Source organism: Moschus berezovskii, chromosome 4 (assembly GCF_049115385.1).
Source record: "Moschus berezovskii isolate FMDL1 chromosome 4, NW_MosBer_1.0, whole genome shotgun sequence".
Classification (NCBI taxonomy): domain Eukaryota; kingdom Metazoa; phylum Chordata; class Mammalia; order Artiodactyla; family Moschidae; genus Moschus; species Moschus berezovskii.
The window spans coordinates 110,909,556-110,935,282 of NC_142463.1; the positions used below are offsets into that span (position 1 = coordinate 110,909,556).

The 25,727-nt window shown below is 50.7% G+C and overlaps 1 protein-coding gene across 1 annotated transcript; it reads left to right on the plus strand.

The window, feature by feature from the left end:
* Positions 1-2,491: 2,491 nt before the first annotated feature.
* On the plus strand, positions 2,492-8,245 carry HAPLN2 (hyaluronan and proteoglycan link protein 2). Its single transcript, XM_088834955.1, has 7 exons — positions 2,492-2,605; positions 3,801-3,862; positions 5,919-6,024; positions 6,228-6,581; positions 6,779-6,895; positions 7,039-7,221; positions 7,634-8,245. The coding sequence occupies exons 3-7, from the start codon at positions 5,937-5,939 to the stop codon at positions 7,912-7,914; spliced, it is 1,023 nt and encodes a 340-aa protein (XP_088691081.1). The 5' UTR covers positions 2,492-2,605; positions 3,801-3,862; positions 5,919-5,936; the 3' UTR covers positions 7,915-8,245.
* Positions 8,246-25,727: the final 17,482 nt, after the last annotated feature.

The following is a 25,727-nucleotide window of genomic DNA, read 5'->3' on the forward strand; positions in this document are numbered from 1 at the left end:
ATTTACTGAGTTGCTCAAACAGTTCTCTATATCCTGAAGCCCTTCTGAAAAGAGGGGTTTCAGAAAAGCCCTACTCTGGCTCCATCCCACCATAAGGATAGAGGTGGTTGACAAACCTGAGCATTTGCCAGGTTGAGGTGAGGGCAAGACATCCCAACTGCAGTCTTCCAAGATCTTTTAGAGACAACCAGCTGCTCCCTCTGGACATCTTCACTTTTAATTTCTAGGTTCTGCTCAGTACTGAAGTGGGTTTTGTAGGGTCCACTTCTCAAGAGCCCCAAATCAAGGGGCTGGAGTGACAAACAGGGAACAAGGCTGGGCAGCCTGAGATGAGGGACAGTCAGGGCTCCATGTGGCATCTGAGACATGGTGGTGATCTCTTCCTGTTCTCCACAGAGATGGGAATAGAGTAAGATGGCATATAGAGAGGGACACTCTCACTGTTTACACAGACCCTGGCCCCACGCGGGGGCCCCTGTTCTTGAAGGGTGAGTGGGCCTAATGGGTCTCGGCTCTCTCCCGTCTTGTTCTCCCCTTTTCTAACCCTGTTCTAACTTGAACCAACTGTTGCAACAATGAACATCATTCATAGCATGCCTTTCACTTGGTAGAAGGCTGCTCCATCACCCTCACACCAGCCAGCCCCTTTGGGCAGGTATGGTGCCCATTTGACAGTTACAGAGACTGAAGCTCCAGGAGGTTGGCAGAGCCTCATATGAAGTCAGCATCTGGAGAAGGATTCCTGATTCATGGTCCAGAATTTTTCCCATTAGGCCACGTGGCCTCATGCCCGCTTCAGATTGGCAGGTCCCCCGCAAGGGCAGGGACTACATCTTCCCCTTCCTTCCCACCCTTGACTCTAATCACAGTACAAACACTGTTCAGAGTACACTGAGGTGTCCTGAGAGGAAAACATGTCTCTCCACAAGGCTGAGTCCCGCATGTTCACCCCCGACAACGTCCTGCAGTGCGGCCAGAATCCAGCCCCATAAAAGGCTTGAGCCTGGGTTAGAAAAAAAGGGAGGCCTGGGTGATCCCAGGCAAGAGGACAAGGGTGAGAGCCATCAGAGAAGGAGCACGAGACGGCCCTGCAACGTCTGCTGAAGACAGTGCTCAGGGAGACAGGGAGGTGGGCACGCGGTTGGGTGTGAATGTAAACTCTCTTGGAAAGAGCGGGAAGCCCCGCCAGGCACGCCTGGTCCCTCTGCCATGCCCCCTACAGTACCATTTTGCCAACTCCTCCAGTCCTCCATGCAACAGTCCCATAGGAAACTGAGCCCCTGCTTGCCATCACCAAAGATCCAGCAAATTGGTCAGCTGAATGAGCCTGGAAGGTGGGGGCTGAGCCTGGGGTGTCAGGGAGAGAGGTGTAGTAACTCCAGGCTCATCCTAGATGATTCCACTTCATCCTGGTTGGTAGGCAGTGGGAATGGCAAAGGCCTGTCCTCAGAAGATGCTAGAAAAGATGGCATCTCAAGCCTGAGCAATCTCACAGTGTCTTTCCAGGAGAACTGAGAATGAGCGTGACCTTGAGCAAACTAAACACAATTTGGTTACTCAGGGTATATTTATTCCTGGTCTGTTCCTGTCTCATTCCGTACTCAAAGGGTTCTTTGGAATCTATCACAGTTCTAACCCTCCCTCTTTGACAAACTCAGCCTTTTACGAATTTATACACCAGAGACTTCCAAACCACGACTCAGAAGTGATAGGAGAAAGAGGTGAGCTGGAGAATAGGGGCTCAGCCACTGGTTGTGGAGCCTTTTATGCTCCCTCTCTGCGGGAGGCTGTTTGTGTTGGGCTGAAGCCAATCAGATGCACGGGATCAGGGTGTCCTGGCAGAGGAGACAGGCAGCTGTTTGTCTCTTTTCATTTGTCCCTTTCTCTGGGAAGAAGAGGGAAGAGTTTAGGGAGGGATGGAGGAATGAGATAAGACAGTCAATCCAGTCCCTAAAGAGCATCATCCCGGTGGGCACCATGCTGTCAAATATGGCCCCAGGGGAGACCTTGTAGCTGGGGGCCTGACTCCAAAGGTTGAAGAAAGGAATGGAAGAGGAATCAGCTGGAGAAGCAGAACATTCTAGGCTTGAGTCAACAACCGCATTGTATGGTCTTGGACAAGTCACTTACCCTTCCACCTGGTACATGAGGACGCTGACGATGCCAAGGTCCCCTCCAGTTTTGAAAGTGTAGGATGAGTCATTTGAAGCCACCGATGTTGGGTGGCAGAGGAAAAAACGGCCAAGAGGCAATTTGCAGCTTGAAACTTTTCGAAATGACTAGAGAGAGAGTGCTCCCTTTGCATCGATAGCACACAAAACAGAAATAGGCTATTCTGGGTGTTGGAGAGATTCTCAATCTTGACCTGGGCCTGGGTAGTTCCAGGGTGTGTACACATGTCAAAATTATTGAGCTGCACACTTACGATCTGCACTTTGTTGTTTGTAAATTCTCTCAATAGGTTTTAAAAATGAGCTTAAGCTCTAGGAGTTTAGACTTCAGAAAGAACTTCCTAATAACGGGAATTTTAGAGAAGTGACTCTCTACTCGGGGGATTAAGGACCTCCCTTCTCTTGACAGCTTCATCCATCTGCTGAAGGAGGAGGTGAGGAACTAGGGAACAAATAAAATGACCTCTCTGAGAGCTTTCCAAAGTCCTTCCATCCTCAGAAATTCCCGAGTCCTTCCCAGAGAAAGAAAAATCTTTTCCTTACTCTCTAATTTCCATTCTCTCCTACTGCAATGCTAGCTAGTCACTCTGCCCTCCTCGGCGCCCAGCCACTTCCCTGGCCTTACCCCAAATCTCTTTCGAGACTTGAAGCTTGAGTATTAAGGCAGGTCCCATTTCAACTTCTCACCAACTCTGTCTCCCTCCCCACTTTCTTCTCCTTGGGGATGTCAGTCCCTGTTCTGAACCCGCCCCTACCCGGGCCCTTTTTCCGGTGGTGTGTGCCAGCCGGTTCTGCATCCCACATCCCCAGCTGTTGACATTTCGTTGCCATTACCCAGAGGATAAAGAAAGGGCCCCTGTTATCCAACAATAGGGGGAAAGAAGGAGACAATGGGAAATTGTGCTTCCGATGGGGAGGGGACGGAGAAGGAAAGGACAGACAGATGACAGACAGAGGGGGCTTGGACAGAAGGGGTCAGGTTTCTTGAAGCAAGTGGAGGTCCTGGAAGTCTGGTTCCCACCTTGACAGCCTCTTCTCATAGGCAATGCGCACCCAGGCACCGGAGGGCAGAGGTGAGGACTCTGTTGGGGGAGGGAGAGGGGTGCCGCTTAGAGGATCATATAGAAAAGCAGAGGCAGCTGGAACTTGACATACAGATCTTTGAGCCTCATTTGTAATTCATCCCCCTGCCCAGCAGTCCAACATCCTTATACCCACCAATCAATCCATCCCTTCTCTGGTCCAAGAGCATCTAGAAGAAACGAGGCACCCCACTGTCTGCACTATTTTAGGCAATTATTCCTGGGTTGCCTCCTTCACTCCATCCCACTTCCTGGGTTCCCTTTTCATACTGTATCTTCCCCCAGGGCCCAGGGCAGTCAGTACCGCAGACACAGTGCCCAGTCGCAAAGCTGGACCCGAGTCACTTAACATGGCTTAGTGGAATGATGAGTGGGGAAGTTTCTGGTACCTTGGCTTCTTTGAACTCAGGGCAGAAGCATTTTCTCAAAGGTGCAAAAGGAGAGGCCACACGGATCAGGGGCCCAAGTCTGATCAGGGGCTTAAGCCTGAGGCTCTTACACTTAAGACCTCCCAGGACCCAGGCAACTTTCTGGAAACTTTCTCCAGCAGGACAAAAAGCTGCCAATCACTGCACCCACCATCTCTGTGAAGAGGCCCGCTTCTAACAGGTCAGTGTCAAAGTATCTTACAGCATATTATTGATCAGAATGTTCATAAAATAATAATCAGAAAAAATGATTTTGTATTATATCTAAAAGTATCCCATAAAATTTTTGAATATTTCTCTTAAATAAAGCTTTATGAGTGAAAACAAAACAGGGAGTAGGCACTGGAGCTGTTGGCCACTCTCTCATTCTCTGTAAGGGACATGAAGAAGGAATGTGTGTGCCTGCTTTGAGATACAGAAATACAGGCCAGTGACTAAGAGCTTGAACGTCATGTCAAGCCTGGATTCAAGTCCCAGCAAACCCCTCCCCTTAACAGCTGTGTGACCTCATTCAAGAATCCTGACATGGGAGCTCCTTTGAGCATGTGTAATTGGAATTTATAACCATTCCTAACTCATAGGATTGCTAAGGGGAGTAAATATAAAAGTGTACTTGAAAAGTGCTTAGAGCAGTTTCAGGCACATTTAACTTTAATGTGTTGGTTCTGGCTGTGGTTACTATGGATCCCTCAACTGATCTCAGTTCCCACTATCTCTTACCAGTTCCCACTGTCTCAACCAGGTGCTTACCAGCTTGTCCTGTGTACAGGAGACATGTTCTCTCACTGACTTCCCTGTTGCAGGTGCTTTTCTTCTTAGCCATTGGGAAGTCCTTTCTGCACCTAACCTCTGTCTCCTGCCGCATACTCAGCTCTGATCTTCATCTGCTGGAAGATGGAGCTTGGCTCTTTAGCCTTCCGAGTCCTCCTTAAAGTTTCCTTCCTCTTGCCATGTCCCTGCTCTTCTTCCCAAAAGTCCTTCATGTGAGCTCATTCATTAACACACATGTTTATTTAGCACCGACCATGTGCCAGAAACTATGTCGGCAGTTGCAGATAACAACTAGCATATACAGAGCACTTATCCATAGATATCAGGACCTGTTTAAGCATTTTATGTATGTTACTTCATCTAACTCCACAACTACTCAATGAGGTAGGTACTATCCCCCACATTTTACTGAGGACATTGAAGCAGAGAGAGGTTAAGCAACTTGTTCAAAGTCATATGATTAGAAAGTAGAGGAATCAGATCTTAAAAAGGGATAAAACTAGGCTGAGGGGTCTTTAGCCCGATTATTTAAAAAAATGGCCAAGGTGATAAAGAATAGATAAGATAAAGAAGGGGGGAAATCAGCTACTGAAAGAGACAGCTGTGTTCAAAATAATTTTTAGTAGCCTTATCATTTTATACTTTATAACTTTATAATTACTGGAGTTCACTGATGTAGTCTACATATGCATATGTATTTAACTTTCAAATTCACACTGCTAATTTAGCTAATAGAAATACTTCTAAGGAAAAAAGTTCCGAGTCCAGAGCAGTAGGAAAACCAGAGTGGCAGATCACAGCGCGCTGCAGTGTGATGAAGCAGGGGCAAGAGGAAAGGTTCCCCCGAGGAGGGGAGGCCCAAACTGACTGCCTGTCAGAAGGTGAGGGTGAACTCGGACTGTGCTGGAGCCAGAACATGTCTGGAGCATAGGGCCGAGGGCACAGGTGGTGAGGAGTGGGGTAGGGGGCAATGTTGGAGGTGCCCTGAGAGGCTGGATCACAGAGAGCCTTGGAAGTTGGGTTAGGACACTGGATTTGATCCCCATTGGCAACGAGGAGTCACTGCTTTAAGCAGGAGAGTGACAAGATCATATTTACTCTGGTTTCAGATGGAGAATGGGTGTTGGGTGAAGATAGAGACCAGAGGTGGCAATCCAGAAGGGAAGACTTGGGAAGGAGCCCTTGTGCTGAAAATGGATAGGGAGAGGAGGCTCAGTCAGGACCTGCTGACGGAAGGGACAAGAGAGGAAAAAGGATGGCCCAGGAAGCCTGGCGGGGGTGGCGTGGGAGAGTAGAGTTTGTTACTGCCCCTTGCCTGTCGCCTTCCTTTGCTAACAATTTCAGCCCCTTTATCTGCCGCCTGGCTTCCAGCCAAGCAGTCCCCTCTGAGGAATCCCGATGGGAGTTCATCATCTCCCCACCCCATTCCCTTAGAGCTCAGGAATGCCCAACCTTGTGCCCCACAGCCTGGGCTGACTCCCACCATGCAAAGCAGGATCAGTCTCCCTACTCTCTGCCACTTCCTTCTCCCTTGGGCCTTCGCCACCTTCCACAGAGCCCTGGGGGACCAAGGTAAGACCTTAATTCGGCCCAGAATCTGGAGAACAGTGGTGGGGAAAGTGGGAAGGGTTGTTGGAGGTCCTCAGGGACTGAGAGTCATTTCCGAGTGAGCAATGGAGAGAGGTTTGGGGGGGTCTGGGGAACACTGGCTTTGGACAGGCACTTGGGGAAATGGGGGTCAAGGGGTTCCTGCCACTGTGGCCCCCTCTGCTCAGCACCCCACCCTGGCCCCCACTACCTCCTGCCCCCCATCCACGACGTCATTCACTCTCGTCGTGGGGCCACGACCACGCTGCCCTGCGTCCTGGGCGCCCCGCCTCCCAGCTACAAGGTGCGCTGGAGCAAAGTGGAGCCCGGGGAACTCCGGGAAACGCCCATCCTCATCACCAACGGGCTGCACGCCCGGGGTTACGGGCCCCTGGGGGGGCGTGCTAGGATGCGAAGAGGGCATCGGCTGGACGCCTCCCTGGTCATCGCGGGCGTGCGGCTGGAAGACGAGGGCCGGTACCGCTGTGAGCTCATCAACGGCATCGAGGACGAGAGCGTGGCGCTGACCCTGCGCCTGGAGGGTGAGGCCCTTCGGTGGCTGCCGCTTTCCCCTCTGGCGGTGATTTGGCCGTCCCGTCTCAGGTCTCCCGGGGCTCCTCTCCAGCCTCTCCCCCTGCCTGCTCCCGGAGTCCCCAGCCCTTTCTCCTAGGTTGCACCGCCCTTCCTTCCCCCTCTCCTTCTGCCGGCCGTCTCCAGGCTGTCTGCCCCCCACTGCCAGGTGTGGTGTTTCCGTACCAGCCCAGCCGGGGCCGGTACCAGTTCAATTACTACGAGGCGAAGCAGGCGTGCGAGGAGCAGGACGGACGTCTGGCCACCTACGCCCAGCTGTACCAGGGTGAGTGGCCGAGCCCGGGCACCGCCCAGGCTCCCTCCGGGCTGTCGCCTGGACCCCAGCGGAGGCGAACTCCGGGTTTGGCTCCCGCCTGTGACGCGTTTAACCCCGATACCCCTCCTCCGTCCCCCGCCATCTCCCGCCAGCGTGGACCGAGGGTCTGGACTGGTGCAACGCGGGCTGGCTGCTCGAGGGCTCCGTGCGCTACCCTGTCCTCACGGCGCGCGCGCCCTGCGGTGGCCGAGGTCGGCCCGGGATCCGCAGCTACGGGCCCCGCGACCGGAAGCGCGACCGCTACGACGCCTTCTGCTTCACCTCCGCGCTGTCGGGTAAGGGGCCGGGGCGGGCCAGCCTCCGCGTTCGGAGCGGCCCGGGCCTGACCTTCACCGGACGGAGGATCCAACCTGAGAAGGAGGCGGGGGCTGGGCGAGGGGGCCAGGACTCGGGCCTCGAGAAGGCGGCCGGGAAGGTAGACGGCTAGAGGCCCGAGATTACAGGCCAACTGCGTGGCCCCCTGAAGGCCTCACCCCTCCGTCACTCTGCCCACCCGGCCCGCAGCCTGTCCTTTACAACCTCACCTGCACCCCCAGTCTCTACACTCCCACTCCTACCCAGGCTCGGAGCCCCCGATCCACAGCTGCCCCTCTCCCCCACCCCGACTCTGCCCGCTGGGAGCCTCAATTCCGCCCCGCCCCGGCCGGCCCTGCTCTTGGTCAGTCAGCGACCTGCTTCGGTTCCCAGGTCACGTGTTCTTCGTGCCCGGGCGGCTGACGCTGTCTGAAGCCCACGCGGCCTGCCGGCGGCGCGGGGCCATGGTGGCCAAGGTCGGGCACCTCTATGCCGCCTGGAAGTTCTCCGGGCTGGACCAGTGCGACGGCGGCTGGCTGGCGGACGGCAGCGTGCGCTTCCCCATCACGACGCCTCGGCCGCGCTGCGGGGGCCTCCCGGATCCCGGAGTGCGCAGCTTCGGCTTCCCCAGACCGCAGCAGGCGGCCTACGGGACCTACTGCTACTCCGAATAGGAGCCCACCGCACCCCCTCCAGCGCACGCGACAAAGCCTGGGAGTCATGGCGGGGGTCTCTCGCCACTTTCCCGAGAGCCTCCCCTTCCATCGGGCGAGGAGCAGCTCCTCCTGACCCGCCTTCTCGACCGAAGGCTGCGGGCCGAGGATCCGGGCTGGCCCGGCGTCGGGGAAGGGAAGTGGTGGCGCCCGGGTGGTAGCGCGCAGCTGCGAACCCTTGACCCGAGGCGGTTCGCGGCCCCCACCCCGCGGCAGACGACGCAGCCACGGCTAGGTGACGGGAGAGGCGTCCCAGGGGCAGTAACTGACTTCTGTCTGGCAATAAAATAACCTGAGGACTTTTTGTGTTGGGTGAAGCTGTCAGCGAGGCGTGGGCCTGGGGGCGCGCGGGTTGAGGGGGATCACGTTGGATCCAGCGTGCTGAGCCAGCGCCTCGGAATACAGAGGCAAAGGAGGGGCTACTGCCCAGGGATGAGCCTGCCAGAGAGTAGGGATTTCGAGGTGCTGTGCTGTGCTCATTCGCTTCAGTCGTGTCCGACTCTTTGCGACCGCATGATCTGTAGCCTGCCAGTCTCCTCTGTCCACGGGATTTTCCAGGCAAGAATACAGGAGTGGGTTGCCATTTCCTCCTCCAGAGGATCTTCCCGACCCAGGAATGGAACCCTTCTCCCGCTTCTGCACTGCAGGCAGATTCTGTACCATGGAGCCACCTACTGGAAGGAGGAGAGGGCACCAAAAGACCTTAGGAGAGTTGGACACACCGTGGGCGGCCTGGCCTTGGATAGTGAATTCAGAGTGATGTTGTGCCAGGCACCACGCGGGGGCGCCACACCCCTACCTAAGGTTCCTGGCTAGGAGCGCTCCAAAGCCCCAGGCCTAGCCCCTGGGCACAGCAAAACAAACAGAAGGTGGACCTAAATATATTTCAAAATGTGTTTGTATCCTGCCAGTCTCCCAGAAGAGTTTGCATGACTACTGTTAAAGGCAGGAAAGTCACTCCGTTGTTAAAACTGACAGGAAATAAACTCGGGAGGAGGTGGCAAACTGACAAAATAAAGTCCTCAGAGGGCTAATACTTCAGGGGGGTTGTGCATTTGGTTTAGCGTTCACCACCGCCATGGCCGCCAGGGCAAAAGGGCTAATTGAACCGGGAACACTCTTAACATCAGGCTAAAAGAAATATACCTGTAACTCAAGAGACAAACTCCAATGTCATTAATTCATTTTCCTTAATGTATATTATATATTTTATTTACTTATTTCTGTTTAAGCAATTTTTTCTTTTTGGACTGTGCCACAGTTCCCCCACCATCCAGGCAGTGAACAGTGGGGAGCCCTAACTACTGGACTGATAGGAAATTCCCTGTTCAAGCAATCTAACTATACCACAAAAAGCCTGGGCTAGAGAATAATCATGACTGGAGAAAAGAATAGAACTTTCTTTTTTTTTTTTGAGTATGAATTTTCGATGATGCTTGATCCATGTTGTAAGATGGCTTTCCAAGAGGATTCTTGCAATCATTGATAAAGAGAATTGATCCCATGGGACTTTATATGAGGGACAAAGTATGATTGAATGAATATCATCTTCAAGAATTGTCATATAGCAAATGAAATATTTGTGACAGTTCCTAAGCTTTGATTTTCTCATCTGGGTCATCTCATCTTGGTCTTGCCTCCTGAATTTGTTGTGAGTAGTAATTGAGACAATGCATGGACTGGGTAGTACATGCCTGATACACATAAGAGGCCCTCAGTAAGTGGTCCCTTTAATAATTAATGAGTAATAATGATGGTAACAGAATAACAATAATAATTATTATTCAAGTTCTTAGCAGGCAGCCCGTGGAATTTGTTGCTGTACAGCGGTGATTAGTCAGGATGAGCTAAATTATGCTTTGATAACAAACAACCCCCAAATCTCAGTGGTTTAAAACATAAAGATTTATTTCTTAATTGGCCACATGTTCATTATGGTCAACAAGTGGACTCTTCTCATTTTAGTCATTCAGGTATCTATCCGGATTGATAGAGCAGCCACCATGTCATATGTCATCAATCACCACACCAGAAGGAAAAAATAAAAGAGCTCTAGAGGGTCTTATCGAAGAAGGCGATGGCATCCCACTCCAGTACTCTTGCCTGGAAAATCCCAGGGGCCGAGGAGCCTGGTGGGCTGCAGTCCATAGGGTCGCGAAGAGTCGGACACGACTGAAGCGACTTAGCAGCAGCAGCAGAGGGTCTTATACAAGCAATTAAAAGCTACAGGTCCCAGGGACACCAGTCTTGTCCATTCTCCAGAACTAATCACGGGTCCCGCTCCACCACAAGAGGGCCTGAAAGAACTGGAAATACCTGGTGAACAGAAAGCACCCGTGTCTACCACCAGCAGCAAGGAGAGCAGTCTAAATTCTGGGACCTACTGGTAGTCACCCACTGCCTTACTCTTCTGGGTTTCTAAGTTCTAGTGTATTATGTAGTCAGAGTCCCAGAACGTCAATATCTGAGGCCTTGCAACTCAGACTGTAAGAAGATAGCTTTTTTTCTTCGGTATATGAGAAATGGTCATGGGAGAAGCTTTTCATTTGCTGCAAAGCCTTGTTTCTTTGCCCATTAAAATATATAACCATGAATTCTTACAACTACTCTTCATATTGCTATTACTGTTATCTTTTTGTTATAGACAATTTAAAACATACACCAAATAGAATAGAATAACAAATGACTCCATCTTCCAGCTTGACGATTTCAAAATTCTTATCTCTTGAGTCCTCTCATTTGTGTTTGCTCTTTGCTGGAGTATTTTAAAGCAAATATTAAACAGCATATCATTTCACCTGTAAATACTCAGTTTGTATTTCTAATATATAGTGACTTAAAAATCATAATTCTACTATCATATTCCTCAATAAAATGAAATTAATGTTATCTAATATTTAGTTCAAATAACTTTCTTCTGAATGTCTAAAAAATATAACTTTATAGTTTATTTGCTCAAACCAGGATCTATATTGCATTTGATTTTTTTTGGTTAAGTATCTTTTAAACCATAACACTTCTTCCTCTTTCATTTTTTTTTATGCCATCTTGTTTGCTTGTTTATGAAACTAGGTCACTTTCCTGTCAAGTTTCTCACCTTCTGGATCTGGCTGAGTGTATCCTTGAAGTGTCATTAAATATATCCCTCCAACCCCTGTAATTACATTTGGAAGTTTGATTAAGCTTCAGTCAGTTCAGTTCAGTTCAGTAGCTCAGATTAAGCTTATATTCACTCTTTTCCCTAGGAATATTTCATAAGTGATAACTGGCATGCTGCAGTTCATGGTGTCGCAAAGAGTCAGACACAACGTAGCAACTGAACAACAACTGTGTACTTCCTCCTTCATCACCTCAGGAGGCACATGGTATCTGGTTGTTGGACTGAATAGTGATGCTAAGATTGATCAGTAACTTCAGGTGGTGTGAGTCCAATCCATTCATTACAAAGTTCTTCACTGTATTAGTTTCCCATGGCTGCTGTAACAAACTACCACAAACTTGGTGGCTTAAGACAACAGAAATTGTTGTCTTAACAACAGTCTGGAGGCCAGAAGTCCACACTAAAGGTGCTGGCAGTATCTCACTCCCTCTGGAGGCTCTCAGAATTCTTTCTTGTCTCTTTTATCTTCTGGGGGCGGGTGGCATTCCTGGGCTCTTTTGGCTGCATCACTGAAATCTCTCGGCTTCCCTGGTGGCTCAGCTGGTAAAGAATCTGCCTGCAATGTGGGAGACCTGGGTTCAATCCCTGGGTTGAGAAGATACCCTGGAGGAGGGCATGGCCACCCACTCCAGTATTCTGCCTGGAGAATCCCATGAACCGTATAGCTTGGGGCTGCAAAGAGTCGGATGCGACTGAGCGACTTTGACTTTCACTGAACTCTCCGCTTCCTTCCCCTCTCCTGTCTCTCATTCGGATCCTTGTCATTGCATTTGCCTTACCTGGCTAACCCAGGATGATCCCTTCTCAAAAACATTAACTGCATTTCAGGAGTGAATTCATGTAATGAATTACACCCACAAAGGCCCTTTTCAAAACAAGTTAACCCTTGCAGTTTTCAGGGATTAAGATGTGGGCATATCTTTTTGTAGCCACTTTTTTAACCCGCTACACTCCTCAACTTCTTATCTAATGGCCACTGATGATCACTTTCTAGATCCATTATTTTATTAGGAGTGTGAAATGGAGATGTTCTAATTTTGCCATTCCTCCTTCAGTTATTAGCTGTGAATTGTCTATAAAGAAAAATGTTCCTTATCGACTATTTTGTTAACCCGACAGATAAGCCATTCAGGAGGGTAGGATTAATGTTTGATTCTCAGGACTTCCCTGGCAGTCCAGTGGTTAAGAATCTGCCTTCCAATGCAGAGGATGTGGGTTCAATCCCTGGTCAGGGAACTAAGATCCCACATGCCGTGGGAGCAACTAAAACCCTTACACCACACCACAGGCTGCACACTGCAACAAAGACCCAGCACAGCCAAATAAATAAAATCTTTAAACGTTTGATTCTTTTCCACTTGTCTTTGATAGGTGTTATGGAGTGAATGTTTGTCTCCCTGTTCCTAAAAGTTCCTATGTTAAAATCCTAATCCTGAATGTGCTGGTGTTTGGAGATGGGACCTTTGGGAGATAATGAGGTCATGAGGATGGAGCCCTCATGATGAAATTAGTGCCCTTATAAGAAGAGACTTGGGAGAGCTTTTTTCCTCTCTCCGCTCCCTACCATGTGAGAATACAATGAGAAGACAGTTGTCTGCAAACCAGGAAGTAGGCCCTCACCAGACGCCAGATATGCTGGCCTCCAGTACTGTGAGACATTTAAGCCACCCCAGCTGTGGTCGTTTGTTTTAGCAGCCTGAACTGACTAAGACAAAAGGGTTCCCCAAAAGCCGATGTGAGTCAAGACTTTGAGTGCAAGGAGTTTATCTGGGGGGTCATGCCAAGGGGCACTGGTAGAAGACTGAAAAAGAGAGACAGGAAAAGGGAGAAAGCTGGTGAAAAATTGTGATAGAGCTGGTGGAGCGACCGGGGCTGAATCCTGCTTGGGAATTCTGGAAGGCGGTGTAGAACCTGTCCCAGGAAATACCACCTGAGGGGCAAAGAAACTAAAGTACAGTAAGTGCCCAGATACGAACCTTCAAGTTGTAAGCTTTCAAAAATGCAAACATTCATCACTGGATTGTTGTTTCAAGAGGGGAGATAGAATTGACACCATAGAGAAACCAGAACCCATGCCATCAACGTCAGCTGAGAGTGAAACTGTGGCTTGCCCTCTGTCTCCTATTGCTGACAGTCTTCCAGCTTTCCCATCTCCCTCCTCCAGTCAATAATTCCTCTTGCCTTTTCACTTGGTGCCAGCCCCTGTATGCCAGCTGTTGTGTTGTACTACTGTACTTTCAAGGTGCTGTCCTACAAAGTTAAAAATGTTGCCTTTATTTTTTGTGTTGGTTTTTTATGTACATATATGATGTTTTTGAACTATGGTGCTGGAGAAGACTCTTGAGAGTCTCTTGGACTGCAAGGAGATCCAACCAGTCCATTCTAAAGGAGATCAGTCCTGGGTGTTCATTGGAAGGACTGATGCTAAAGCTGAAACTCCAATACTTTGGCCACCTCATGCAAAGAGTTGACTCACTGGAAAAGACACTGATTCTGGGAGGGATTGCGGGCAGGAGGAGAAGGGGACGATAGAGAATGAGATGTCTGGATGGCATCACCGACTCGATGAACATGAGTCTGAGTGAACTCCGGGAGTTGGTGATGGACAGGGAGGCCTGGCGTGCTGTGATTCATGGGGTCGCAAAGAGTCAGACACGACTGAGAGACTGAACTGAATTAGTGTATAAAGTATTATAAACCTATTACAAAACAGCACTCTATAGCCGATTGTGTTAGTTGGGTACCTAGGCTAACTTTGTTGGACTTATGAACAAACTGGATTTATGAAGTGCTCTCCAAATGGAACTCATTTGTATGTAGAGTACTTATTGTATTACTGGTCAACTTCCTGTCTGAAAGTTGAGGGCTGCTTCTGGGAGCATTACCCTTTAGCATTCCTGGCTAGCCCTGAGCACAGACAGGCCCCCAAGACCAGGAGAAAACACCCCCAGGTAGAGTCACAGATGCTCTCCCAGAAGCCTTCCACTTCAGGGGTGGATGCGAAGGACATGGCCCACAGCCATGCTCCCCACTTTGCACTGCTCAGACCCGTTTGTGTCTCCATAACAAGATCACTTTGTTCCTTCACCGATTCTTCAAGGTGGTAGCTGATCACAATCTCTAACTCTTTGAAAAGAGTATTGGGAATTCTTCTGGTAGTCTAGTGGTTATGACTCAGTGCTTTCATTGTTAGGGCCAGGGTTCAATCCCTGGTGAAGAAAGCTGATCGCCGAAGAATTGATGCTTTTGATGTGTGGTGCTGGAGAAGACTCTTGAGAGTCCCTTGGACTGCAAGGAGATCCAACCAGTCCATTCTAAAGGAGATCAATCCTGGGTGTTCATTGGAAGGACTGATGCTGAAGCTGAAACTTCAATACTTTGGCCACCTCATGCGACGAGTTGACTCACTGGAAAAGAGTCTGATGCTAGGAGGGATTAGGGGTAGGAGGAGACGGGTACGACAGAGAATGAGATGGCTGGATGGCATCACCGACTCGATGGACATGAGTTTGAGTGAACTCCGGGAGTTGGTGATGGACAGGGAGGCCTGGCGTGCTGTGATTCATGGGGTCGCAAAGAGTCGGACATGACTGAGTGACTGAACTGAACTGAACTGAGGGAAACTAAAATCCTACAAGCCCTGTGGTATCGTCAAACAAGTTTTTAAAAAGAAAGTCTTACAACAGGAGGGTGAGCGGGACAAACAGTGCCTGCAGTTGGTTCCAAGGCTGTAGTCAATATGCAACCTCTCCCTCCTCTACCCTTCCTTCTGTTGGTCTATGAAATGGACCAACCCTTGAAATGGAGAAACCCTGACCTTCATCCCCAAAGGCCTCAGTCTTTCATCATCATGCCCTTAACAGGCCGACATCGCTGGAACTGCCTATTCATGATTACCACTGGACATGGGATGATCAAGATCAAATATCTTTGTCAATAGAATTCTTTCTTTCCTTACTGGTCAGTTGGCATGAAGTGCCCAACCTGACCCGCAAGCTGCTACAGCCTTAGGTTTAGTGATACCCTTCCTGTGACACCTGGTAGTTGCATCTCTTGCCCTAGGAACTAGGACTGCTAATCCTGCAGAGCTTAAATTTATAGGGACAGGAGGCACAAGTTCCCTAAGTGGGTCACTGGTGAGGGGGTATTGCTTCCTCCATATCCTGGTTCCTGTACCCATGATTTCTAGCTAACTGGGACACAGCACCACGTAATGACCACTGGTTTAAAATGCATATACTTCGTTGTAAAGCCAGTACCGCAACACCAGAGGATGTTTCCCCCAAGCTGGTATTTAGATATGCTGTAAAGAGGCCACACTAATGTGCTACTAGGTTGGCAGGTTCAAAGAGATGTTGCATATTGTAGGGTCAGTGGAGCCTGTGGTCCCGTGCCCACTGGCACAGTTACTTCACTGTAAGTAGATCCCCTTGGTTAGAGGTGATACTGCATGGCATCTCATATGGATAAACCCTTCCTTTATGTCCTTCAATAAAGATATTGGTGACGGCCAAGGTACTTGGGCAGGGAAAACAAACCCAAATCCAGAATATGCATTAATCCCAGTAAGGAGTTACTGCTCCCCACCTCCAGACTGAAAGAGGTATGTTGTAATCAATATGCTCCCCACTGGCTGGCTGGTGTCCTTGAGGGATGGTACCATGTTGAGCTAACATCTGTCTCTGCTGCTGACAGGCTGAACATCCAGCATTGGCAGCAGCTAGATCAGCCTTGGTGACAGGGAGCCCATGCTGGTGAGCCCTTATCTAGTCTCCACATTCATTACCACAGTAACTCCATTCACAGGCCCATTGTGCAAGCCCTGGCATGGTGGAGGACAAAGGCTGGCTATTATCCACTGGAGTCCTTGTGTCTCCCTAGCTCTTCAATGTCTCCTCTGCAGTGAATGCTCTTAAATGGAACTGCCATCAGACACAATGCCCACTCCTGAGGGTCCATCCATTATGGCTCTTGCCTAGACTTCCTTACCTCCAACCTTCCAGTCTTGCCCTCCCCTGGCCTGATCAACCAACAAGCCATTTGCCCTGCTCAAGAGTCCACGTATATACTGCCTTCAAGCCACCTCTCTCCCTGCAAAGTAGATGGCCAGTGTACTGCTTGAAACAACCCCCTGGGAGGATATTCCCTCACCACTGCCTTTCAGGGCCACCCATGGGTGGGGCTGCAGTGTGGTGACAGCCTGTGTTTAGCTCCCATCAATATGTCACAGTGACCCAGCCATGGACCAGGCATAAACCTCCTCCTCTGAATTCTAATCACAGACAAACCACACAAGGTGATAGGGTGAGCTGAGAGAGAAGCAGGGGTGCAGCAGAGATGGGTTATGTGGGGCCGGGCCTCCTGCTCACACAGCTTTCTCCTGTCTCTGCATGTACTCACACCCAGTCACAAATGCACAACTGGGCTGGAGCTGTGCCCACCCATGTGTGCTCAGGACTCAGGGGTCTGAAAATGCCCAGACCTTAATAGAAAGTTCAGTTCAGTTCAGTCGCTCAGTTGCATCCGACTCTCTGTGACCCCATGAATCACAGCACGCCAGGCCTCCCTGTCCATCACCAACTCCTGGAGTTCACTCAAACTCATGTCCATTAAGTCGGTGATGCCATCCAGCCATCTCATTCTCTGTCGTCCCCTTCTCCTCCAGGCCCCCAATCCCTCCCAGAATCAGACTCTTTTCCAGTGAGTCAACTCGTCGCATGAGGTGGCCAAAGTATTGCAGTTTCAGCTTTAGCATCAGTCCTTCCAATGAACACCCAGGATTGATCTCCTTTAGAATGGACTGGTTGGATCTCCTTGCAGTCCAAGGGACTCTCAAGAGTCTTCTCCAACACCACAGTTCAAAAGCATCAATTCTTTGGTGATCAGCTTTCTTCACAGTCCAGCTCTCACATCCATACATGACCACTGGAAAAACCATAGCCTTGACTAGACAGACCTTTGTTGGCAAAGTAATGTCTCTGCTTTTTAATATACTATCTAGTTTGGTCATAACTTTCCTTCCAAGGAGTAAGCGTCTTTAAATTTCATGGCTGCAATCAGCATCCACAGTGATTTTGGAGCCCAAAATAATAAAGTCTGACACTGTTTCCACTGTTTCCCCATCTATTTCCCATGAAGTGATGGGACCAGATGCCATGATCTTTGTTTTCCGAATGTTGAGCTTCAAGCCAACCTTTTCACTCTCCTCTTTCACTTTCATCAAGAGGCTTTTGAGTTCCTCTTCTCTTTCTGCCATAAGGGTGGTGTCATCTGCATATCTGAAGTTATTGATATTTCTCCCAGAAATCTTGATTCCAGCTTGTGCTTCTTCCAGCCCAGCGTTCCTCATGATGTACTCTGCATATAAGTTAAATAAGCAGGGTGACAATATACAACCTTGACATACTCCTTTTCCTATTTGGAACCAGTCTGTTGTTCCATGTCCAGTTCTAACTGTTGCTTCCTGACCTGCATACAGGTTTCTCAAGAGGCAGACCAGGTGGTCTGGTATTCCCATCTTTCCCATAGGAAAGGGAGACCTTAATAGGAAGGGGAGGAATCCAATTAATAATTCAGTAAATAAAATTAGGCAGGTGATGACTGAGGGCAGCTGAAGCTTAAAGCTGCTGGGAGCTCTGGCAGGAACTTGCCTCACAGTGTTCCTTCCTGAGAGGCAAGGGGCTGGGTTTCAGTCTGTCAGCTCGCCCTCTGCCACTGATGGAGGGCCGTTTCCAGGGCCATTCTGGCTTGCGATGCACTTAGCCAGGCGTACCTGCGCATCAGAAACTAATCCTTAGGCAGTCAGCAGCCTTTGGTCTATTGAGGTGATTGCTAAGGGCAGACGGATGGGGCCACCAACAGGATCTGCTGTACCCAGTTCATTTTCAAAATTGAGTTGATGTCTTATCACTATCCAGAGGTGACCAGTGATCCTATTTTGTAGTATCATTATAAGCTCATAGACTCTGGATCCATTTCACATGTCTCAATCTCTTCCAGTCATTTCAGCTTAATGCCCATGTTGTTTCATCTTTGGCCAGTGGGAATCTTCTCAAGTTGGCTACTGGGTCCTTTTCACATGAACTTGACCTGCGTCTTATAACTTCTTTATTCTCAAGTATAACAAACTCTCCTGCCCCAGACCTGGAATTTCTCCAAAGAGTTCCTTTTAGTGAAAAGTACTATTTAGAGACCACAGTCTGGACATAAGAGGTATTCACTGTTATTGATTTGTCATTGCTTCTAAGCCTTTTCAGGAGACTTCTCTCAGAAGATAGATATGTAAATCATGAGTTCATGCCATTATTTCCATTTCAGTTTTAAGATGAGCAGTTTTTGCTTAGTTTTCCCTTTCTTGCACTGAAAATCTTATTTCTGAACACCATTACTATAATTACTTGTTTGCTTTATCACCATAAATAGCACTTTTCAAAATAATAATGCCAACAGTAAGATATCTCCATGGTTCTTTTTGTTCCTGGGGATCTATAGAAAATGCTGAGTGTTATAATCACTTGAAAGAAAATTCTTCTATGTGGTTTAACCTCCAACTTCATATATAATTTGTTTCATTTTGTTTTAAAATTTTAGGGATTGCATCACTTTTCCTCCATTTAAGTTAATTTAAAATTAATTTCTTCCAGTTTAATTTTTTGTTCTAATTATAGAAAGCATTTATATGGTTCCAACATCAAAATCATAAAATAAAGTGTTATTACCATTTTAAAAGTGAAGAAACTGAGACTCAGAGAGTACCTACCTGCTCCAGAATAGAAAAAGTGAGCTGTCTTTCCCCATCAGGAGGCTGGAGAGGGGCAGCAGGGAGCCTGCAGACGGCATGGACTTTTTTCTTAAGAACTAGGTTTGGAAGTACTCAGGGTTACGGCTTCCAGTTCCTTCAGTTGTGGTCTCCTCTGAACACGAGTTTGCAGCCCTCAGAGCGAGGGTCTGTCAGCTCAGAGGGGACAGTTGGCTCCCGCTCACGTTGCAGGGTCTCTCCCACAGCGCTGGTCAGCTTGCAGGTTCCCGCACTGTCTCCACACCACCCTACTTCCCCTCCCACCCACAGTCAGCTGCAGGAGCCCTCAGGAGCCCATTCCTGTGCCCTCCCTCCCTAGGGCTGGGGTCCCGTGCTTCCTGGCCCTTTTCAGAAGCTATCAAAGCCCCTATTCTCCAAACACAGCTGTGCCAGCCTTCAGCGCCGTGCCCATCCCCCGTCTCAGCCCCACTCCCATGTCCCCATGGCACAGGATCCAGGTGCCTGTGCAGTGTGCAGGGCCTCAGAGAGGAACCAAGCTGCCTGGGCCCCCACCCCCGAGTCTGGGAAAGTGGGGGCAGGTGTCCAAGAAGCTGGAAGGACAAGGTCTCTCAGTGGCCACTGTGACTGTGATTGGCAGACCAGTGAGGAAGGCCCAGGGCTAACAGGAGACGGGGCGGGGAGTGGGGGGGAGGTGGGGGTAGTTGAGATGCTAGAACTTGGAGAGGAGAGGGGAGATTCTGTTTCCTGAACTTGGGTCATGGCCTCAGCTTTGTCCTGGATGGAGGATATTGGCGGGGTGGGGGTTGGGGGGAGTGGTCTGGAGATTGATTGTTCTCATCCAGAGAGACTGGAAAACTCTCCAGGGTGCAGGAGGCTGGGAGACAGCCAGCTGGATTGCACGTGGGAGAGGAAGGAGAGCTGCCCCCACTTACTCCTCTCTTCTCTCTACCTCCCCCATTTTCTCTCTCCTGAGAAAGACAGCTGCAGTCCCTGGCAAGAACCCGGGCCTGGGAGTCTGGAGACTTGATTTTGGTCATGTCAAGTACATGCCTTGTGACTCTAGACAGTTACTTCACCATTCCAGTCTCAGTTTCCTCGTCCAGAAGATACTAAGGTTGCCTGAGACATGCTCCTCCTGTTACTGGGGCAGAAAGTTCTACCTGAAAACTGACTTTCAGTCTTCCTGCTTCCATTAATCCTGTTTGCTTCCAGCCAGTCCCTGGGGATCCCTTTCTGAGTCCTAGAAGGGAAAGTCCTGGTTCTCATCTCTTCTCAGAAAGAGGATAGAAATTGGCAGTGGCGGGGGGACGGGGGGGATGGTGGCAGCGGTTGTCCCATGGCCATGGGTCAAGATGAAAGTAAAGAAAGTCCCTGATTAAAGGTTGCCAGATCAAGGGCAAGATTAGACTTTGGTATGAATTTTCACATCTGGAAATAATGGAAAGTCTTGGGATGGTGCACATTTCCTCCCCTGGGAAAGGAATCCTCTCTCAAATAATGAGCCCTCTACCCCATTTACAGGGGAGTGGCCATCTGGTCAATTGGCCAGGAAATCTGGTGCAGATTACAGTTTGTGTGTATGATCAGTAAAGGAAAATAATTAGATTTTAGATTGTGTTGCTGTACACCTGAAACTAACACAATATTGCAAATGACTCTACTTCAATTAAAAAAGAAAAAAACAATTAGATTTTGCTGAACCTAAGCTATGGGTCAGGTGCCTCCCTTACCCATCCCCAGTATAGTAGATATTACCCAGGGCAGTAGATACTATTCAGCCTGTTGCACACAAGAATAAATGTTCCAAAGAAACAAAGATCTTTCCAAGGTTTCGTCACTGCAAATGGTGGTACAGGAGTTTGACCATGACTCCAGAGTGCTGCTCTCATCAAGATCTTTACAGCAGTGGCCGACTGTTCTCTCACCAGGTCTGGTTTCCCACCAGGGGCCTGGCTCTTGGAACAGACTGTCTGGTTCCAGCCTTTGTCCAGACCCAGGTGCTGCTGGAGGTTGGACTCCTCCAGGGCGCCAAAATGTGTGCCCACATTTCTAGTCACAAGGGTAGGTGGCGAGGAAGGTCACTGTCTGTCTTCTCTGGTCACAGCCAGGTTTCCCCGAGGCAAGAATTGTGGTTACATGTGAGCCACCACCGGGATTGAATTTCAGCCACTCAGTTGCCTGGCTCTGCCTGGCTGTGCTCAAGCTCCATCAAGCCCCATGTGGAGATGAGCCTGAGAGGGGGTTAGGCTGGATGCAGGCACCAATGCTGAGACTGTCTCTCAGCTCGGGGATGGATGCAAGGTCTGAGGAGAGCAAAGGGAGGTCCCAGGACTACCCAGGTACTGCTCAGATCTGTCCTCAGAGGCCTTCTCAGATCCCCTCCTCTCCACTAGAAAACATGTGACAGCATTCCCAAGACCTAAAATAGTGCCTGGTCCATAATGGACACTCACTTAATATTTGTTTAATGAAATGGATTTACTGAGGTTTCTTTCTCCCCAGATTCCCCAGGCACCTTGCTTTGTCCCCATCAGTTTTGCATCCCTGCCTGGGGCATGTCTCTTACTGAGGGACCTTACAACCTGCTACTGCCTGGTTTTCTTGCCCTGTCTCTACAGTAGATGGGTCTCTGGGGAAGGGCTAGAATAATGCCTTTTAGATCCTTAAGGATTTGGAGAGGAGGGTTTTCTGTTCGGCATTTTTTTGTTTGTATGTTTTGTGAGTTTCTCAATACCTTTGGAGCCAAGTCCACAGCACAGGGAATGGCAGCCCAGGCAGTGATGAGTGGGGCAGTTGGGGCATCCAATAGAGTGCAGTTCAGAATTGTATACAAAAGGGACTTGGATGGGCAAGGGACCTGCCTTGAGGTTGCATTTGCATTACAGGCAGCCCGCTTTACTTGGGATATTCTGGAGGTGCTGCTGGAGTTTGTGGGGCTCAAAGCCCCTGACAATCGATCTTCGATGCCATCCCTGGTATCCAGGGGAGAGAATCCAGGCAGCTGGCTGTCCTGCCCACGGTCTGTACCATGGACTTCGCCTGGAATCCCAGGAGGGAGGAGGGAAGGGGAGAGACAGCCTGGGAAAGAGGAGGGAGGCAGAGGCTCTGGGGCTGTCGAGGGGGTGTCATTGGTATTCTGGGCGCTGAGGAGTCCCCGGCCGCTGGGCAGCTCTCAAGGCCCACCCCCTGGCACCAGGCTGTGCATTCATCAGCGACAGCTCTGGCCTGTGGGCCCTCTGGGCTCCCAGCAACGCCTGCATTTTGCACATTGGTTTGCATGACCGGTAATGTCCGCTCACAGTGCCACGTCCCCTCCTCCATGTCTAGAGAGGTCCTGACTTGCTTTCCTTAACCCATGAATCTGCTGCCTAACCTCCGTGCCTCCAGCTGCAAAGTCAGCTCCTCCTCTGTGCAGGGAGTGGGAGCATCGCGGAAGACAAAACCCAATCAGAGCTTCCTCCAGGGAGGTGGTTAAGGTCACTTGCACCTGATCCTGCCTCCAAAAAAGAGGTTCCCTCCCCCACTTATAAGTGTGATGTCTCTCCAGGAGCAAGGCCTCCCTCCCATTCTCCCTTCATCCTTTTCTTTACTGGCTGAGTCCCTCCTCCTCTCCCCCTGAAAGACGGGAAGTCCCTCCGACAGTCTAACTTCCATCCCTCTAGCTGCAACATCATCCTGTAGATCGCGAGCGCTCCCTGCCCGCCCCTTCTGCCTTCCCTCCCTCCCTACTCCAAGACTTCGGCTTCTCATCCCCAGGACGATGCCCTACTTCGCTTGTCCTTGCTCTCGCGGCTGCCGCCGCCGGGAACCGATGCAGAGAAGGCAGCGGGTCGTGTGATCTTCCCGAGCCCCCCGCGTTCCCAGCCTGGGGGCAGGGGCGGCCTCGGGGAAGGGCGGGGCGGGGGCGGGGGGAAAGAAAGGGGGTTTTGTGCGGCGCCCGGCGGCCCGGCGCCCTCTTCCGAGCGTCTTGCGGGCCCAGCCTCTCCTCGCGTCCGCGCAGTCCCCGCCGCAGTCTCGGCCGCAGCTGCAGGATCGTGCCGTGGACCCAGAGGAGACCCCCAGAGGAGGCGGCAAACTTCGCGGTGCCGCACCCCCATCTCGGTCCTCAGCTGCCTGCCGGTAGGTGAGTGTGACGCCATCCCGGCCTCCCAGACATGGGAGGGAGAGAGAAGGGCGCTCCCGGCGGCTGCCCTGTGGTCTGCGCCCCCGACCCCTCAGCCTTTGCCTCCCGCGGCCCGGGCGCGCTCACCCCGCAGACCCCTGACACCTCGGCGAGGTCCGCTGTCGGCCAGCTCGGAGCGCCCACGGTCCCTGCTATCCTGCCATCTCCAGCTCTGCCGCTGGCACCCCCATTGCTGCTTGCAGTCTAACCCGCAGCCCCCTCGAGTCCGCGGGCTCATGGGAACGCTCCTCTGGGTTCTCGCGTCTTCCCTGCTGCGGGCTCCACTCCCAGCACCACGGCCGAGATTTCCGACCTTCATGCCCCGCCGCTGGGTACCCACGGTGCCGGCAGCAGTGCGGGAGGAGCCGAGGCGGGCCACCCTAGGGGAATCTCCTCGTAGCTCGCGCGACAGCCGATAGGAGTTGTATTGGGTGGTCCTGGCGCCCACTGGAAATGGAATCCCAACTTACTTGCTAAGTGACCTTGGGCAAGTTAGTTGACCTCCCTGAACCTCGGATTCCTCATTGATGTGATGCCTAAAGAGTATTTTTCTTAAAGTTGAGGTTATACATGGAAAAGACTTCCCAGGTGGCACTAGTGGTAAAGAATTCACCTGCCAATGCAGGAGACATAAGAGAGAAGGGTTCCATCCCTGGGTGGGGAAGATCCCCTGGAGGAGGGCATGGCAACCCACTCCAAAATTCTTGCCTGGAGAATCCCATGGACAGAGGAGCCTGGCAGGCTGCAGTCCATGGGGTCGCAGAGTCAGGCAGGACTGGAAGCAACTTAGCACGAACACAGGCATACATGGGAAGCATTTAGTTAAGAGACCTGGCTCAGGTAGACCGTCAGAAATGTTAGCTGGGATTCCAGTTACCACTCCTGTTTTCCTTCCTAGCACTGCTGTTGGGCTGGGAAGCACCCCCCTCCCCCGCCAAGTACTTCCATACTCCCTTCCTATCAGAATAGCTCAGCCCACTGGGTTCTAACAGGACTAAGATTTGCCATCAATTTTATAGCACCATTAGCATCTGTGTTATTCCTATTCCAGATAATACCAGTGAGATCAAGGGACACTCTTACCCCAGACCCACCCCAAGTATTACCAGCGCCTGTATTGTCATGGCTAACTTTGCCGTGGATAACAGCATCACCCACATTTCAGGTTTTATACTACACAACAGCTCAGCTGGCGATGTTGCTAATCATATTATTAGTTGTGCTTCCAATAAATAGGCCTATTTTTCTACAATGACTGCAATTACTCCTGTAGGCCCTGTTAAGGCCTCATTGATATTGTGTAGGTTCCTGTTGCCCCTCACATGGCCTCAAAGGGGATAGCTGAAAGCTTCCCTCCTGAGGTGACCAAAGTTCTGGCCTCCTGTGCATCCCTGCTGTCTCTGCTGAGCACTGGAGCTCAGTTCCTATGGGGCAGACCTTGAACTGCCAGCCGGTGGACACTCAGCATGGAGATGGAGGGCACTGGGCGCACACATGCACAGCACACACAGCATGGTCTTGATTCTCTGTGGACTGGGTTTATGAAACCTGTGAGGGGATAGACATCCATAGTCAGACAGGAATGGTAATGTAACATGAAGGAAGTTTCCCGAACAGCTGGGGAAACTCAAAACAAGGGCAGAAATCCAGAAGCTGGAGCGGAGGAATGAATGGCGTGGCATCAGGGGAAGGGACAGGAAGACTGCTGAGCTCCTGAGGTGAGAGATGGAGTGGTGTGTCCAGCTCTGGAGGATGAGAAGATGGAACGGAGGTGGTAGGATGTGTGGGATGGAGGCTAAGGCTTGGATCCCCGAGTCTAAATCTTGGTCCAAAAGAGGGGATGCTTAAGTTTTCTCAGGACTCCTAGAAGGAAGGGGCTGAGGCCCAAGCTTGGTGGGACTGGTGAAGGGGTGGAAGGTGTGTAGAACTCTCTGCTCCTGAGAACCACACAATCAGGGCCACCCTCTTGGCCTTGCTAATCAGCGACTCCCAATCCTGGAGGGAGGGGTGGGATACGCTCCATGATTCAGCGCATCCAGGTCCTCATCAGCTTCAGACTTTCTCCCTTCATTCCCCCACCTACATAACAGGGGTGAAAGGAAGTCCTCGGTGTTGGTCCCAGAGTGGCTCCAACTATATGGGTTTCTGGGCCGCCCGTCAAAGAGCTGTGAGTCGCTCCAGCTCTAGCCCAGGGAGAGGGGAGGGAAGGCGCCAGAGAGGGGCCTAGCTCAGGACCTGGCACAGCTCAAAGGCATGGCAAAACAGTCTCCCAAGCACCCGGCAGGCACTGACTGTTCATGCCAAATGGTCCCCTCTCCAACCCCAGAGAGCAGTCCTCTCAAGTGCTCCCATGCCCAGAGCTGCTCCCAGCATCCTCTGATTGGGTCTCAGCAAGAACCTCCTCCCTCTCAAAGGTCAAAGAGAGTCTCTGGGAATCTGGCTCCTGCCATTCCACCCCCATCTCTGACCCTGAGGAAATGATGCCCAGCCATCCTGGGGGAAATGGAGATCACAGTGGTGGGGAGGCGTCCTTAGGAGGATCTGGGATCTTTGGGAGGATCTGGGAGCAGAGGGTAATTTCCTATCAGCTCAGGCTCAGGAAATGGGATATATATACAAGGGAAGAGCCTGATTGGTCAGGGAAGATGGGGAGTAGCCAGTAGGAAGAAGCCTGATGTCAAGGAAGTCTTGCT